This window comes from Oncorhynchus kisutch, linkage group LG14 (assembly GCF_002021735.2).
Source record: "Oncorhynchus kisutch isolate 150728-3 linkage group LG14, Okis_V2, whole genome shotgun sequence".
Taxonomy (NCBI): Eukaryota; Metazoa; Chordata; class Actinopteri; order Salmoniformes; family Salmonidae; genus Oncorhynchus; species Oncorhynchus kisutch.
In genome coordinates this window covers 78298123-78314258 of record NC_034187.2, presented here as the reverse complement: position 1 = coordinate 78314258, position 16136 = coordinate 78298123, and the positions used below count along the sequence as shown (strand labels likewise).

The 16136-nt window shown below is 39.7% G+C and overlaps 3 protein-coding genes across 4 annotated transcripts in view; 1 reads left to right on the top strand and 2 right to left on the bottom strand.

The window, feature by feature from the left end:
* Nucleotides 1–744: 744 nt before the first annotated feature.
* On the bottom strand, nt 745–2151 carry fabp4a (fatty acid binding protein 4a). Its single transcript, XM_020499941.1, has 4 exons — nt 2007–2151; nt 1634–1809; nt 1437–1541; nt 745–997 (listed from the first exon to the last, which is right to left on the bottom strand). The coding sequence occupies exons 1-4, from the start codon at nt 2077–2079 to the stop codon at nt 944–946; spliced, it is 408 nt and encodes a 135-aa protein (XP_020355530.1). The 5' UTR covers nt 2080–2151; the 3' UTR covers nt 745–943.
* A 1558-nt stretch (nt 2152–3709) lies between these two features.
* mrpl53 (mitochondrial ribosomal protein L53) lies at nt 3710–7016 on the bottom strand. The gene is made up of 3 exons (XM_020499942.2): nt 6733–7016; nt 5319–5431; nt 3710–3963 (listed from the first exon to the last, which is right to left on the bottom strand). Exons 1-3 carry the CDS (start codon nt 6825–6827, stop codon nt 3845–3847), a joined length of 327 nt encoding a protein of 108 aa, XP_020355531.1. The 5' UTR covers nt 6828–7016; the 3' UTR covers nt 3710–3844.
* A 5547-nt stretch (nt 7017–12563) lies between these two features.
* Nucleotides 12564–16136, top strand: part of LOC109903305 (phosphoprotein associated with glycosphingolipid-enriched microdomains 1) — a 103363-nt gene continuing 99790 nt past the window's right edge. For both annotated transcript variants that reach the window (XM_020499936.2, XM_020499934.2), the window contains exons 1-2: nt 12564–12693; nt 12767–12850. The gene's annotated coding sequence lies outside the window, so the exon portion shown is untranslated. The remainder of the gene's footprint in view (nt 12694–12766; nt 12851–16136) is intronic.

The window sequence follows — 16136 nt, the reverse complement described above, 5'->3', positions numbered from 1 at the left end:
CCGGGTATGCCCTAAACTCGTGAAGTGAGCGCTATTGGAGCGAAATTGGAACGGGCGAGAAGGCGGAGACTCCAGCCTTTGGGAATCTCGCTCCGCACTCCAGTCGAATTGGGTATGCTCCGCTCCAAATTCCGCTCACATACTCTGTTCCATATCAATTTGGCTTGTACAGTGTTTAAAATGAGTACATTAGTCAGTTGGGCTATCAATTAAAGCTATGGATCCTGTTGACCTGGGCCTACGTATTTGTCAGTTTTAAATAATGGGTCATTTCGAATGCTCGGTAGCGCGTAAGGCATCAGTAGCTATGGTGATTAAATGCTCTGCTATATATCTGCGTCTGACTGCCAAAGCAATGCAAATAGGCCTAACCTTGGTCAGATTATTAACGTATACTCTGTTAAACACTAGGCATTGGTAAAGACAAGAGCGCTGTCACATATCCATGTTTGCGATCATCAAAGAACGTAATTGTTGCAGCAAAACACAGATGTTTGTCACAGAACATTGTTTGTCATTTTATGTACTGGGAAATGTGACTACATTAATAGCTGAAAGCTCCCACGTGGTGTTAGTCAATGAATAATATGTATTAATGTCTCATGTCTTGTTATTCTTACACGTTTCGAGTTAAAGAGGAAAATATACACATTAGTCTTCAGCGGTCAATATTGTCCCTACTGTCTCAACACGTGGAGAATCCAACCAAGACATCATGCAATCATTTCAAATGAGAACAAGAAGGCAATTTTAAGGTTTTAATTCAAATCAAAACAATGTTTATAACCAAATGTATTATATTAGAGTAGTACAATGCATAAATATGCGTTGGCAATACAATAAAGAATATGAGCAAATACGTGCAGCTTTGCTGCTCATTTGCTGCTCATTGAACTGAGCCTGTCGTTATCCAATCATCGAGGAAAAATGGTCACGAGTCCCATCACGCCTCCTTTACGTATGTCCTCACCGCAACCACATCCCCCATCACGCATTTCTGAAAGGATGAGGAGGGAGGAAGGTGAAAGGAGAACAGAGGGGGAGAGGGAAAAAGAGTTTGGTAGGTCAGAGTTGAGATGTGTCAGGTGCAGGCTAGGAGCCAGGAATACACATTCCAGCATATGTTGTAGGTTTGAGCGCGATAAAACACTTGTTCAGTCAAAAATGCATGAAGTGTTACATGTAAAAGGGTTGAGATTATAAATTCAAGTGTGATTTAACTTTCCCAACCAGTTTTATTGGCGACAGTTAAACTTTGTTATACAAAGTTTAAATTACTTTCTCATATCATAAATTATTTGACAGTAATCTGTCAAATGCAGAGGTTATTAACAAATAAACAAACACTACAAACAATCAACAAAAAGACTACAGGACCATGTAGGCTATTATAAAGTCGTTTTTTAAAATAAGAAATTAAATAAACTATTCCTTACCGCTATCAACTTTCCATCACCAGTTACCTCTCTCTCTATTATCGTCTCTTTGCCGTCCCAGTTCTGTTTTTGCACAAGGTTGCCATTTTCAAGAGTAAAAACGGTCTGAAGATTAAAGGAAAAATGTAAGTTATTTCCAATGACTAGGTTCACCCAAGTCAACGGACTTTCACACATAGATTTTGATCCCAACCAACCATTGTTTTTCTGTCGTCGGCGGTTGTTTCCTCGAAAGGCTCGTTGAGTTTGAATTTAATCTCAACCGTTTTGAAAGTGCTCTGGGATTTCACACAGATCATTCCTTGGTCGTCCATGTTGATGATGAGACTGGGCTTGGTGCGGTTTCCCACCTGTCGAGTCGCGAAGCCAACACCTGCACAGCGGAGAACAAACTGTCAAGTGGGATCTATTGGTAGTGTGGTGGGGTGCAACCAAAAGCATTATCATGCATCATTTTATATAAATACAAATGATAATCTTTATCGTATTATAATATGTTATGTTATCATTATATTTACTCCTATCATACGTTTATCAATAATTTATTCAAGATTAGAAAAAATACCATACCCAAAGCTTTCATGTAGTCATCAAAGTTATCGCTGGAAATCATTTTCCAGGTCCCCACAAACTTGTCAACCATCTTTCCAGTTATCTGTAATATCCCCAACAGTGCGATCTATCTTTCCAAAAATCGAATCTACTCTCTCTGATGAGAACGATCCATGGTTTTAAAGGGATCTAGGCGACGCACGCATGCTAATGTGGACCAATCACAGCCACGGACGTCACGGTATGTAGTTCGGCAATTTCCAGTGTAGGAATAATGGTTGGAATGGGTGAAAGGTTTTTGAGTGCCACATCTACTGCTGTGCCAAATTACATTTAGCTTACTATGTAAGAGGCAATGGGTTTCACAATGTCCTTTCAAATGCTGAAAGAGTGTCTATTACTCTGCAAATAGTTCACTGATCACAGGTTAAAAATTATGACAGAGCCAGATAATGTAATCTAGTAGCATACATCTGAATGGACAAAATGATCAAACTTGGTAGGCAAAAAAATCACTTTCCCATCAAATAAGTGTCATGCTATCTAAAGTAAATAACTTCAAAAAGTGAACATACTCCCAATTAAACTGGACCATTCAGTAGAGGCCATATGTGGACAGCTGCTTGTCAAACATCTCATGGCGAAATCATGGGCATTAATATGTAGTTGGTCCCCCCTTTGCTGCTATTACACCTTCTGCGCTTCTGGGAAGGCTTTCCACTAGATGTTGGAGCATTGGTGCGGTGACTCGCTTCCTTTCAGAAGAGCCTTAGTGAGGTCGGGCACTGATGTTGGGCGATTAGGCCTGGCTTGTAGTCTACATTCCAATTAATCCCAAAGGTGTTCGATGGGGTTGAGGTCAGGGCTCTGTGCGGGCCAGTCAAGTTCTTCCACCCCAATCTTGACAATTCTTTTTTGTATGGATCTCGCTTTGTACAGGGGCATTGTCATACTGAAACAGGAAAGGGCCTTCCCCAAACTGTCGCCACAAAGTTGGAAGCACAGAATCGTCTAGAGAGTCATCGTATGCTGTAGCGTTAAGATTTCCCTTCAGCGGAACTAAGGGGCCTGAACCATGAAAAACAGCCCAAGACCATTATTCCTCATCCACCAAACTTGACAGTTTGCCCAATGCATTCGGGCATGTAGCATTCTCCTGTCATCCGTCAAACCCAGATTTGTCCATTGGTGAAGCGTGATTCATCACTCCAGAGAACACGTTTCGACTGCTCCAGTCCAATGGCGGAGCGCTTTACACCAGTCCATCCGACACTTGACATTTCGCACGGTGATCTTAGGCTTGTGTGCGGTTGCTTAGCCATGGAAACCCATTTCATGAAGCTCCTGACGAACAGTTCTTGTGCTGACGTTGCTTCCAGAGGCAGTTTGGAACTCAGTAGGGAGTGTTGCAATCAAGGACAGACTATTTCTTCCCCCTTCGGTAAGCTTGTGTGGCTTTCCGCTGAGCCGTTGTTGCTCCTTGACATTTCCACTTCACAATAACAGCACTTACAGTTGACCGGGGCAGCTCTAGCAGGGCAGACATTTAACATACTGACTTGTTGGAAAGATGGCATCTGATGACAGTGCCACGTTGAAAGTCACTGAGCTCTTCAGTACAGGCCAATGTTTGTCTATGGTGATTGCATGGCAGTGTGCTCCATTTTATACACCTGTCATCAACGGGTGAGGCTGAAATAGCCAAATCCACTCATTTCAAGGAATGTCCACATATCTTTATTTACAGTGTATTTCTATAATTGACTGAAAAACAACAAATAACATTTGAATAAAGTATTTTATTATAAACATTCACAAATATACATAGACACATAGAAAAATACTGAGGGAGGGGACTACTTCTTGGCTGTAATTTTGGCCTGGGGGTCCTTGGCCACACATCGTGACTGCAGTGCAGTCAGCATCTCCTTGCTGGTCAGTCTCGCTCCCTTCATCGTTAGCCTTTCTCCATCCACTGTAGAGAAGGGGGAAAACACAGGTATAAAAGGTATGCAAAACAAAAAATTGGGAACTGTTACCTGGTACCAAATGGTGAAGACTAGGACCCTAAAGAACCCAACAGGCTAGATTACTACTATATAGGATAATTATGATTTCATTGTGTAATACCTGGTCATTGCATCTAATTTCTTTAAGCTTTTACTACAATGGTCACCAACCCTGAGACTAGAGTGTTCCAGGGTGTGCAGAGCAGGCTATTTAATCCAGGCCAACATCTAGAATCAGGTGACTTAATGCTGGGCTGGCACAAAAGCCTGCATATATACATATATATACAGTGTGGACACACCTACTCATTCAAGGGTTTTTCTTTATTTGACTGTTCTCTACATTGTAGAATAATAGTGAAGACATCAGAACTATGAAATAACACATATGGAATCATGTAGTATAACATTTTTTTGGTTACTACATGATTCCATATGTGTTATTTCATAGTTGTGATGTCTTCACTATGTTTCTACAATGTAGAAAATAGTAAAAATAAAGAAAAACCCTGGAGTGAGTAGGTGTGGCCAAACTTCTGACTGGTACTGTACATCTCCAGGACCAGGACTTGTGACAACTGCCTTGATACACTTAGCATGAAATCCAGAACCTGTTTTGCTAACATTCCACTCCTTGTACCCTGTGTCATTTAGCCATCATTCCACTCCTTGTACCCTGTCTCATTTAGCCATCATTCCACTCCTTGTACCCTGTCTCATTTAGCCATCATTCCACTCCTTGTACCCTGTGTCATTTAGCCATCCTTCCACTCCTTGTACCCAGTGTCATTTAGCCATCATTCCCCTCCTAGTACCCTGTGTCATTTAGCCAACATTCCCCTCCTAGTAACCAGTGTCATTTAGCCATCATTCCACTCCTAGTACCGAGTGTCATTTATCCAACATTCCACTCCTAGTACCCAGTGTCATTTAGACAACATTCCACTCCTAGTAACCAGTGTCATTTAGCCAACATTCCACTCCTAGTACCCAGTGTCATTTAGCCAACATTCCACTCCTAGTACCCAGTGTCATTTAGCCAACATTCCACTCCTAGTACCCAGTGTCATTTAGACAACATTTCACTCCTAGTAACCAGTGTCATTTAGCCAACATTCCACTCCTAGTACCCTGTGTCATTTAGCCATCATTCCACTCCTAGTACCCAGTGTCATTTAGCCATCATTCCACTCCTAGTACCCAGTGTCATTTAGCCATCATTCCACTCCTTGTCATGCTAAACAGACTGATACCCAGACTATAACCTCCATAGGCCTATATGAAGTAAATGTGAGGTAAAAGTCAGGTTTATTCTACTTACTGAATGTAATGTCCACCACTGGTTCAGACTGGTCGTGTTTCACTTCTGTCATCACCTCACAGTTCATATTGGTCGATCTGGCCTTCTCAGACCCAACAAGGACCAGGAACTCCCTGCAAGGACACCAACATTGAACGTCACACTAACAGGGGATGCACGTCTGTGTGGGTTGACCCCTCACCTGAATAAGATCTATAGATAAATTTCACCCATTTAGAGAATCAAGCAATCTGTCAAATACCTACCAGCCATCCCTTATTCCAGTGACTGTCAAATACTTACCAACCATACCTTATTCCAGTGACGCTTATAGACTATTTTATAGAATGAGCCTTGTGGCTACACAGGCTATGGAATAGGGTAGTTACAGGCCCCCTCTGCCCAGAGTGGGTGAAAATGTGCATGGGTGATGAAATGTCACTTCCTGGTGTCAAATACATTTAACCAAGATAAATATGATAATTCATGTTCTGAATTGTTCAGTGGGGTTGTCCTCTAACATATCATTAACATTACCTCCAAAAACTCAGATTTCGTAACCTAATAAATCCGATAAAAAGCACCGAGCTCTGTTGACATAGCAGTGCAGGTTTCTCGTAAAAATGGGGGATTTTACATTTTGTGGTAATGGTCTTCAAAGTTGTTTCTGTGGGTCACAAACATTTTATTTAGCTTGACAGGAGCTGAATGAAATGTAAAAGGCTTTGAAAATAAAAAGCTTGCTATATGCTCAGGGCTCCGTTTACATTTCACAGAGATAATTCTGCCCATTGTACAAGGGTAAAAACTCCAAGAACTTTTGAACAGATTATGAGAGAGACATGAGGTTTCGACTTTTTAGAGGGTAATCAATATAATTAACATAATACTTTCCCCATTGGTCAAAATATGCGTTTTTGATTGGCCACGCTACTAGACTGTGTAGATAGTTTGTAAATCTGGAATAAACACTAAAACACACATTGCGTGATGACGCTTGCCAAATATGACGTTTAGGCACACAGCCAGTTATATTCTTACATGAGCCTATGACGGGAATGGCAGTGAAGCGGGCAGCTGAATGGCAAACTCAATCTGACAATGTGAACGGTTTAGGATAGGTAACGTTACAGATTTAAGACAGCTAGCTAGAAACGAATAACCTTCATAAATATGTCTATATCAACAATAAGCAGTAATTTTGCGCAATAATTACTGGTTGCACAGATGAGATAACATTCAACGATAGTGTGATTGTCTGTGTCCATCTGTGTGGAATAAGAGATGCATTATTTGTCCTACAGTACAGAAGGACTCAAATGTTGTTTCACATCATGACATGGTCAATTCTCTTTCATAGACAGAATAAAGCACATGTTCACTAGAAAAATAGATATTCACGTGTCCTAGGTAGAAAAGTGACAGGTATTCTTACCGTGTGGAACGAACATTGGATTCAAACGGACAAAACTGAACAACAATGTTCTTGACCGTCTTAAGCACCACCGTTGTCTTGCTTGAAGCCGCCATGTTTTCGCAACGATAACCTTTCAACCGGGGCGCTGTTCAAGAACATCTCGAGTGCAGATTCGACAGAGTGAATATATTTTTTGATCTGTTCTCGTTGGTTTATTTACCACCCAGAGTACATCTACGTTACTTCGTTTCACCACCGGGTAATTAGTTCACTCGCGCGTACGGTGTCAGAACAGCATACATGCTATGAGCATTTTGACAGGTTTGTATGTGCAAATTTACTGAACACTCGCACAAAAAATGTACACCACTAGAGGGGAGTAGTGGATAACACAAGTAAAATCTCGGTAAATTATCACTTTCACCCAATTCCCATTTCGCACAAGATGGTAATAATGGGTAAACCATTACTAATAATACGAATTTATCATGATTATAATTTACCAGTAACAATTTATTTTATTTTTAATTTCACCTTTATTTAACCAGGTAGGCTAGTTGAGGGAACAAGTTCTCATTTGCAACTGCGACCTGGTCAAGATAAAGCATAGCAATTCGAGACACACAACACCACAGAGTTACACATGGAATAAACAAAACATAGTCAATAATACAGTAGAACAAAGGAAAACAAAAAGTCTATATACAGTTAGTGCAAATTAGGTAAGATAAGGGAGTTAAGGCAATAAATAGGTCATGGTGGTGAAGTAATTACAATATAGCAATTAAACACTGGAATGGTAGATGTGCAGAAGATGAATGTGCAAGAAGAGATACTGGGGTGCAAAGGAGCAAGATAAATAAATAAATACTGTATGTAGATGAGGTAGGTAGATAGATGGGCTATGTACAGGTGCAGTAATCTGTGAGCTGCTCTGACAGCTGGTGCTTAAAGCTAGTGAGGGAGATATGAGTCTCAAGCTTCAGAGATGTTTGCAGTTTGTTCCAGTCATTGGCAGCAGAGAACTGGAAGGAAAGACGACCAAAGGAGGAATTGGCTTTGGGGGTGACCAGTGAGATATACCTGCTGGAGCGCGTGCTACGAGTGGGTGCTGCTATGGTGACCAGTGAGCTGAGATAAGGCGGGGCTTTACCTAGCAGAGACTTGTAGATAACCTGTAGGCAGTGGGTTTGGCGATGAGTGTGAAGCGAGGGCCAACCAACGAGAGCATACAGGTCGCAATGGTGGGTAGTGTATGGCGCTTTGGTGACAAAACGGATGGCACTGTGATAGACTGCATCCAGATTGTTGAGTAGAGTGTTGGAGGCTATTTTATAGATGACATCACTGAAGTCGAGGATCGGTAGGATCGGTAGTCAGTAGATAGGATAGATAGGATAAGTAATGCTGTAATTCAATGCTAGCCTACTCTATAAAATATACAAGTTTATGTAGGCTACATCAAATCATATTCACTTCGTCCAAAATAATATGAGATTAATAAAATGAATAGGTTATTATTGGATTCACTTAATTTCCATTGGACATAATACATGAGACAAATCCATGTGTATCCTAAATGGTTCAAAAATATTTTTCATATTTTATGCCATTCACTTAATATTCAATAAACACTAGCGACTGTTTCTGAATTACTTGACACAGCTGATTACTGTTTACTGAGATGAAATCGCTACTGACATCCTCTGCTAATCTACTGATTGATGATGTTTATTTCTAAAATTAAATTAGGGTGGAGAGGACTGACCATCCGGAGCAATCTGTTATACTTTGAGTCAATAGCAGAGGTAACACACACGCACACGCACACACACACACACACACACACACACACACACACACACACACACACACACACACACACACACACACACACACACACACGTCCTGTCATGCTCTGAGTCAATATAGCAGAGGTGCCACTTTAAATAGACACCCAAACACACAGGTAACATAATCAAGTGGACAAGTATCGTGGCGGTATAACACAAGCAGCTGTTGTTTCCTGATAGAACCAGAATGGAAGGGGTCAAATGCACAAGACACAACGCAAAACACTTTTATTAGAAATCTACTGTGTTGGTGGTTTAGTCAGATGCCATTTGTGTTTGAGGCGGGGGGAGGGGGGGGTGTATGTGTGTCTGTGGGTTTGTAGCCTACAAGGCTTTATCAATAGAGACATTTTCTGATTCCACCAGGAAAGTTGTCAAAAATGATTTTCACACAGAATGTAAAAGCAATGTGGCATTGGGTTGTAATGAGAAGCGGTGGGTGAATGTGGCAGTATTTGTTAATCAGATACATTTATGTCACACTTAATTTAAGGCCAGCCTTCCTGTGTAATGCACCAGGGAATATGGTAGATATGTTCGGCCACAGACTCTGTGTCCTCTCAGCCATAAACAGTGTGTGTAGACAGTACAATGATAACAGCTGTGGTGGGTTGTGAGTGTGACTGTGAGAAAGCCAGGGGTGTAACTTTCACTGGTGGTCTGTCCCCCCCCCCCCCACACATTCTGAAATTGCATTTTTTATAATTGAAATATGATACAAAACAACGAGCAACGGTGTGCTTTAGGACCACGCGGACACCTCAGAGCAGTCTGGTAGGCAGTTTAGAGTGTTTAAAACATTGTGTATTACTCAACATACATCACCAAAATATTGTGTATTACTGAACATACATCACCAAAACATTGTGTATTACTCAACATACATCACCAAAACATTGTGTATTACTCAACATACATCACCAAAACATTGTGTATTACTCAACATACATCACCAAAACATTGTGTATTACTCAACATACATCACCAAAACATTGTGTATTACTCAACATACATCACCAAAACATTGTGTATTACTCAACATACATCACCAAAACATTGTGTATTACTCAACATACATCACCAAAACATTGTGTATTACTCAACATACATCACCAAAACATTGTGTATTACTCAACATACATCACCAAAACATTGTGTATTACTCAACATACATCACCAAAACATTGTGTATTACTCAACATACATCACCAAAACATTGTGTATTACTCAACATACATCACCAAAACATTGTGTATTACTCAACATACATCACCAAAACATTGTGTATTACTCAACATACATCACCAAAACATTGTGTATTACTCAACATACATCACCAAAACATTGTGTATTACTCAACATACATCACCAAAACATTGTGTATTACTCAACATACATCACCAAAACATTGTGTATTACTCAACATACATCACCAAAACATTGTGTATTACTGAACATACATCACCAAAACATTGTGTATTACTCAACATACATCACCAAAACATTGTGTATTACTCAACATACATCACCAAAACATTGTGTATTACTCAACATACATCACCAAAACATTGTGTATTACTCAACATACATCACCAAAACATTGTGTATTACTCAACATACATCACCAAAACATTGTGTATTACTCAACATACATCACCAAAACATTGTGTATTACTCAACATACATCACCAAAACATTGTGTATTACTCAACATACATCACCAAAACATTGTGTATTACTCAACATACATCACCAAAACATTGTGTATTACTCAACATACATCACCAAAACATTGTGTATTACTCAACATACATCACCAAAACATTGTGTATTACTCAACATACATCACCAAAACATTGTGTATTACTCAACATACATCACCAAAACATTGTGTATTACTCAACATACATCACCAAAACATTGTGTATTACTCAACATACATCACCAAAACATTGTGCAAAAGAAAGTTTCCACGCTGCCATGCTTTTCTTTTTTATAGTTGGCGGAAATAACAAGCTTTTATTTTTAACCATACTGTATTCATCATGGGGGTAAATAGCGTTTAAACATATCTGACATCCCCACACCCCCACCCTGGTCCTTCTCTGCCATTAACAGACATTTTTCAGTTAAGAAGCGGAATTAACAGGCTTTCTTTTTAGCTATACAGTATTCATCATTGTGATAAATAACCCAAGTCTTTTCTCTCTTCCCCAGCTCCCCACACCCTCCTCCGGTCCTAAACTTAGAACCTCTCATCATGTTCTGTTCAGTCAGAGGACCAAGTCATCAGCCCTGAGTTTCCTGAGTTGCCGCCAGCGACCAATGCCTTGTGATGATTTGACAGTAGGAGTGAAGAATGAACAGTCACAATCTATATATAGCCATAAGGCTTGAGGCAAGCATTTCCTGGCTATATCAACCTCCCTCCTCCTCTTCTGCTAGCCCCCCCCCCCCCCCCTTTACTCTGACCATGACAATCAGCCCTACTGGGACCAGTGGCAAATGGCCTAAAGTCCAAAATTAAGTAAGCAGGGAGGGGGGTTGACTCAAAGAAACAATGTAGAGGAATTGACCAGGAAGGGGTCGACTCCTAAGAATAAAGGTTAAATAACAGTATGGGGTGTTTGTATTTTATTTTCCACTTGTTATGTGCACGATGAGTGTCTAAATATAAACTGTGACCATGCTGAATCATTCTTTCAACCAGCCAGGCAGGAAGTCAGAGACGACTGTTATTGTCTTATTTCATTTATTAAGTAAGCAAGGGCTCACTCCCAAAAGAGCCATTTGGGTTAGTTGAAGACAGACAGACTATTGCCTGTGTGTAAGCTCCTGTTGTTCTTAATACTCAACTATCAAGGTATCTTGCTGTGCAATAAAAGTGGTGTTCTATAATGGTGTAACTGAAATGATTGGTAACCAATTAAATGGCATCATAATAACATACAACATCTTAGATGTATAGTCTAATTACTTTGACTCTACATTAAACATCAAATACAGTTTGAATACACTTTATACACATTGTAAAGCTTTGAAATAGACCATTCAATATTTCCCATTGATAAGGCTAGCGTAGCGCAATTTGTCATAAACCTCTCCACGTTCTGAGTGCAATTACGCACTACATGTCCCAGAGACCATACTTGTTTTACGAAGCGATGTACGATTGTGTTGTGAACAACATTAGCGTGAACAACAATAGTGGAATCGGTGGTTTGCCTTCAAAATACAAGTCCCGATTGAAACATGCAAACGGATATAGTAGAATCATTCCACAATTTGACTAAATAATGCTAAACAAGGTTGGAATGCTGTTATATAAATTAAAGAAAAGACAAAAAAAATCCTTATTTTACACAAAAAAATCAAAACATTTGTTGAAAAAGCACTGTGGACGTATTAGACTTCAGAATTGCATTGGGGGCATACTTATATTGCAATATACAGCCTTCCGTGAAATGGGGTATCAGCCTACTCAGTGACACCCACAGATAAAAATTCTAAAGAGTTTACACAAATATTAGCGTCCTAGCTCTTATTGTAGGACTATAACTATGGGAAATCAGCTCACTATTCAGCCTATTGTGCGTATTGGATGTTCATTGCAATTTACAGCCTTCCCTATGGATCTTGGGTCTATGAAATGGGGTATCAGCCTACAAAGTATAATAAGAGGTACGATGCTAATATTAGTGTGTAAACTCTTTAGAATTGTAATCTGTGGGTGTCACTGAGTAGGCTGATACCCAATTTCATGGACCCAATATCCATAGGTGTTCTTTGTGTCAAATAAACTAATTATTGCATTTTGATGAGTTTATATAACAAGTTCCATTTTTTTTGTGCATTATTTAGTCCAATTGTGGCATGATTGCACTATTGTTATCCCTTTCAATGGGGACTTTTATTTTAAAGGCGAACCGCCGAATCCACTATTGTTGCTCACGCTAATGTTGTTCACAACACACTGATGAGATCTGTCACTCCTCCCCAATATTTTGCCGGAGAATAGGAAAGGAGTAGGCTCGGTCTGCGTGCAGAGGCAGAATTGCACCGTACTACGTCTGGGAATATTCGTGCACGGTGGAGAACGCGCCTCACAGCTCCTCTGCTTTGAATAGTAGGTTTGTAATAGGGTTTACTAATACTTATCAGTGTCATGTTATTTATTTCATAAATGCGTTTTTTTTTAGGTGGTGGAGCCTCGCTTAACAAATCCAACGAGTTTCAATTCAACAGTAGCCTAACCGAATGCTATTCATGGATAATCTTCTCCGGTAAGTGTTCTCCAGACTCCATCTATGAATGTAGAAAGTTGCGCCTTAATGTCAAACCGGTCCGTTTATTTCTAATGGCAGATGTGCGTGTTTGGTTTCTATGGGCAAATTCCGAAACAACATTATTTATTCTGCTGCAGCACCGCCAGGCACGGAAGGTGGGCTTCGATCAGCCCCATTGAATGCACCAACGATTTTGGGAATATTGATGATGGGGAGATAGGGGACTTGGGCTGCAGGGAGACTGATATTTGATGAAAGGCCTTTGCCGCTTGAACTAATTGGAGCGCTGAATCAAAGTTTCTGTTCAGTGAGGCTAGTAGGCTATTTGATATATTAATCAATGCAGCAGTTAAACATCTGGGCATCAATTCGAAGTTGAATTGCAGTAGTCGACATCGTGTTTGTTGATCTGCGTTTGTCATGAGTTCTCGGTTTTCGTCGAGAAGCAAAATGAATTTGTCTCAATATATTAAGGCTCCTTGGTATTTCTTTGTATGCTTTTCAAAAACCCACATGTTTTATGGATAGGAAGACACAATTGTCATACATGGAATTACTGTAAAGAAGTTAAGCTTTACACTTTGAAGACAAATGTAGGGATTAGAGTGTGGGCCTACATTATATGGAATTTTGTCGGTCTATTATCTTCAAGCCTGACCTCTTTAGTTTAGTAAATTAAGTGAGTTTATAGTAAGTTAAATGAAGTACTTGCCACTCAATCTTTATAATAGTGACGTTCATCTGGTGTTGAGATGCAAATGTACTTCCTGCATGGGTACAGAGATAAACTGGTCCTATAGCCACACAGCAAGACCAGCAGCAGGTTACAGTAGGCCTATTCTATTCTATTCTACAATAGCATCCTGATGGTATATTGAGATGCTCATTGTTCCTCTGCAATGGCCGCCATAACATAAGCATAATATAACAGAAGCATATCAGAAGGGTTGAGGTCAGATTGATGACTGGGCCAGTAGTCTCTGAGTCAAAGACTTTGTGTACCCTGTCATTAGACAGACAAACAGCATTGGCTTTATTGACAGCAACAGGCTTAGAGGTTTCTTCCCTCCCACTGGCCTAGCAGGCTGGCACTTTCTGTTCCCCAGTGCCAAGAGAAACACCCGCCCTCGTTCTGTGTGTAAGTCTACTGTGTTTGTAGTCATTGTCTGTGTGTGTTGTGTTGTGTTGTGTAGTCTGTGTATTTCTACTGGAATTAGAAGAGGAACTCAGGGTTTAAACTTTCACAGATTTTCTGGCTGGTTTGGCCGTATGCAGGGCAGACAAGACTACTTCTGTAGCATAACAATCATCACATTGTTTTGACCAAATGTTAGATCTGAGAATAAACTTCCCTCGGGGAGTCTGTAATTCTCTCGTGGACTATATCACACTGAGTTTATTGACCGAGAGTAGTTAGTTTCTCTGAATGTCTTGATATAGACAACCCCACTGGGCAAAAACTGGTTGAATCAATGTTGTGTCCAGTTAATTTCAACCCCCCAGCAATCTATGTGATGACTTTGAATTAACATGGAATACTGAAAACAAATTTGAACCTAAATCCAATGACATAGTGATTTTTTTTGTAGAATTTCATGTTGAATTCACGTACAGCAGGTTAAAATCTCAACCAATTGTAAATCACAACTAGACTAGAACTGCAGTCTGTGCCCAGTGGGATGCCTTTCTGTCAGTCAAGTTGAAACTGGCTATTGGTTTAATTAGACACAGGTGCAATATGCAGAAGTCATTCCACTACCTCCTAGTTGCTAGAATTCGAATAGTGTACCTAATTTCAGTTTGTGACAAAATAAACAAATATAGTGTAGAGAATCATCGTACCAACTAAACCGATGTGAAATATAATTTCAATAACAAAAAAAATATTGTATTTTCAGCCCTTTGAAAAGCTGGTGTACAAAACCGAAAGTAAAAGATGCAAAAAACGAGCGCGCATAGAGCAGATCTACCGCTTCTTAGACTTGCTTTCAATGAGAATGACAGATCTATAACTCACATTTCTAAGTGAATTTGATCGGGTCGACCCAAAAGTTACATATTGCGGCATTGACGGCTGCGTTTGTTAATACCAGTTTATTACACCCTCAGGTGAAATATGTGGATTAATCAGCTAGACACTAATCATGTTTGTGTTGGACAAAATTGATTGAAGCAGACAATTGTATATGCGCCACATGTCTGTGATATATTTAACCCCTGCATTAGTGGTGTATCATGTCCATGTTTAGAATTAGCTGTAGAATACTGGCAGCTGTTGTGGAGAAGACTTGAAGTACACTTCAGCACACACCACTACATTCTCCTAACACACAATGTGAAGAAGAATTTGTTTTGTAGAGGTGAAAGCTTTTGTTCACACACCTTTTGAGTGACATGACCGCACTTAATTTGTGGGCAATTCCACAATAACAGAATTGCAATGAGACTCCGATTGTTCACTTAAAATGTATGTCAAACAAAAACCTTGATTTCAAAGTTTAACAAACCATACAACTATGCACAAGGATTTACATGCAACATTATACAAAAACACATTTACTGGCAGAATTTCAGAAAGATCATGGTGATGTATCGTTAAAAGGTACACAAAGATATACCTGGACTACCATTCCAAAGTTTGGGGTCACTCAGAAATGTCCTTGTTTTTTGAAAGAAAAGCGAATTATTTTGTCCATGAAAATAACATCAAATTGATCAGAAATACAGTGTAGACATTGTTAATGTTGTAAATTACTATTGTAGCTGGAAACGGCTGATTTTTAATGGAATGTCTAGGCGTACAGCGGCCCATTATCAGCAACCATCCAGTAGAGCTCAGTAGATTATAGTATAGTTCAGTTCAGTAGAGCTCAGTAGAGTATAGTATAGTTCAGTACAGTAGAGCTCAGTCGAGTATAGTATAGTTCAGTACAGTAGAGCTCAGTCGAGTATAGTATAGTTCAGTACAGTAGAGCTCAGTCGAGTATAGTACAGTTCAGTACAGTAGAGCTCAGTAGAGTATAGTATAGTTCAGTACAGTAGAGCTCAGTCGAGTATAGTATAGTTCAGTACAGTAGAGCTCAGTCGAGTATAGTACAGTTCAGTACAGTAGAGCCTAGTATAGTATAGTTCAGCACAGTAGAGTATAGTTCAGTTTAGTACAGTTTAACTCAGTAGAGTATAGTATACTTCAGTACAGTACAGTAGAGCTCAGTATAGTATAGTTCAGTACAGAAGAGTATAGTTCAGTACAGTAGAATTCAGTAGAGTATAGTATAGTTCA

What these genes read in the sequence shown, in the direction of transcription:
- mrpl53 (XM_020499942.2), bottom strand. Translation starts at nt 6,827, where the DNA reads ATGGCGGCTTCAAGCAAGACAACGGTGGTGCTTAAGACGGTCAAGAAC. An exon ending in TCCAATGTTCGTTCCACACG is followed by an intron (nt 5,432 to 6,732) that starts GTAAGAATACCT and finishes GTGTCCTTGCAG; the next exon opens with GGAGTTCCTGGTCCTTGTTG. An exon ending in AGTGGTGGACATTACATTCA is followed by an intron (nt 3,964 to 5,318) that starts GTAAGTAGAATA and finishes CCTTCTCTACAG; the next exon opens with TGGATGGAGAAAGGCTAACG.
- fabp4a (XM_020499941.1), bottom strand. Translation starts at nt 2,079, where the DNA reads ATGGTTGACAAGTTTGTGGGGACCTGGAAAATGATTTCCAGCGATAAC. An exon ending in TGACTACATGAAAGCTTTGG is followed by an intron (nt 1,810 to 2,006) that starts GTATGGTATTTT and finishes TCCGCTGTGCAG; the next exon opens with GTGTTGGCTTCGCGACTCGA. An exon ending in CCGACGACAGAAAAACAATG is followed by an intron (nt 1,542 to 1,633) that starts GTTGGTTGGGAT and finishes TTTAATCTTCAG; the next exon opens with ACCGTTTTTACTCTTGAAAA.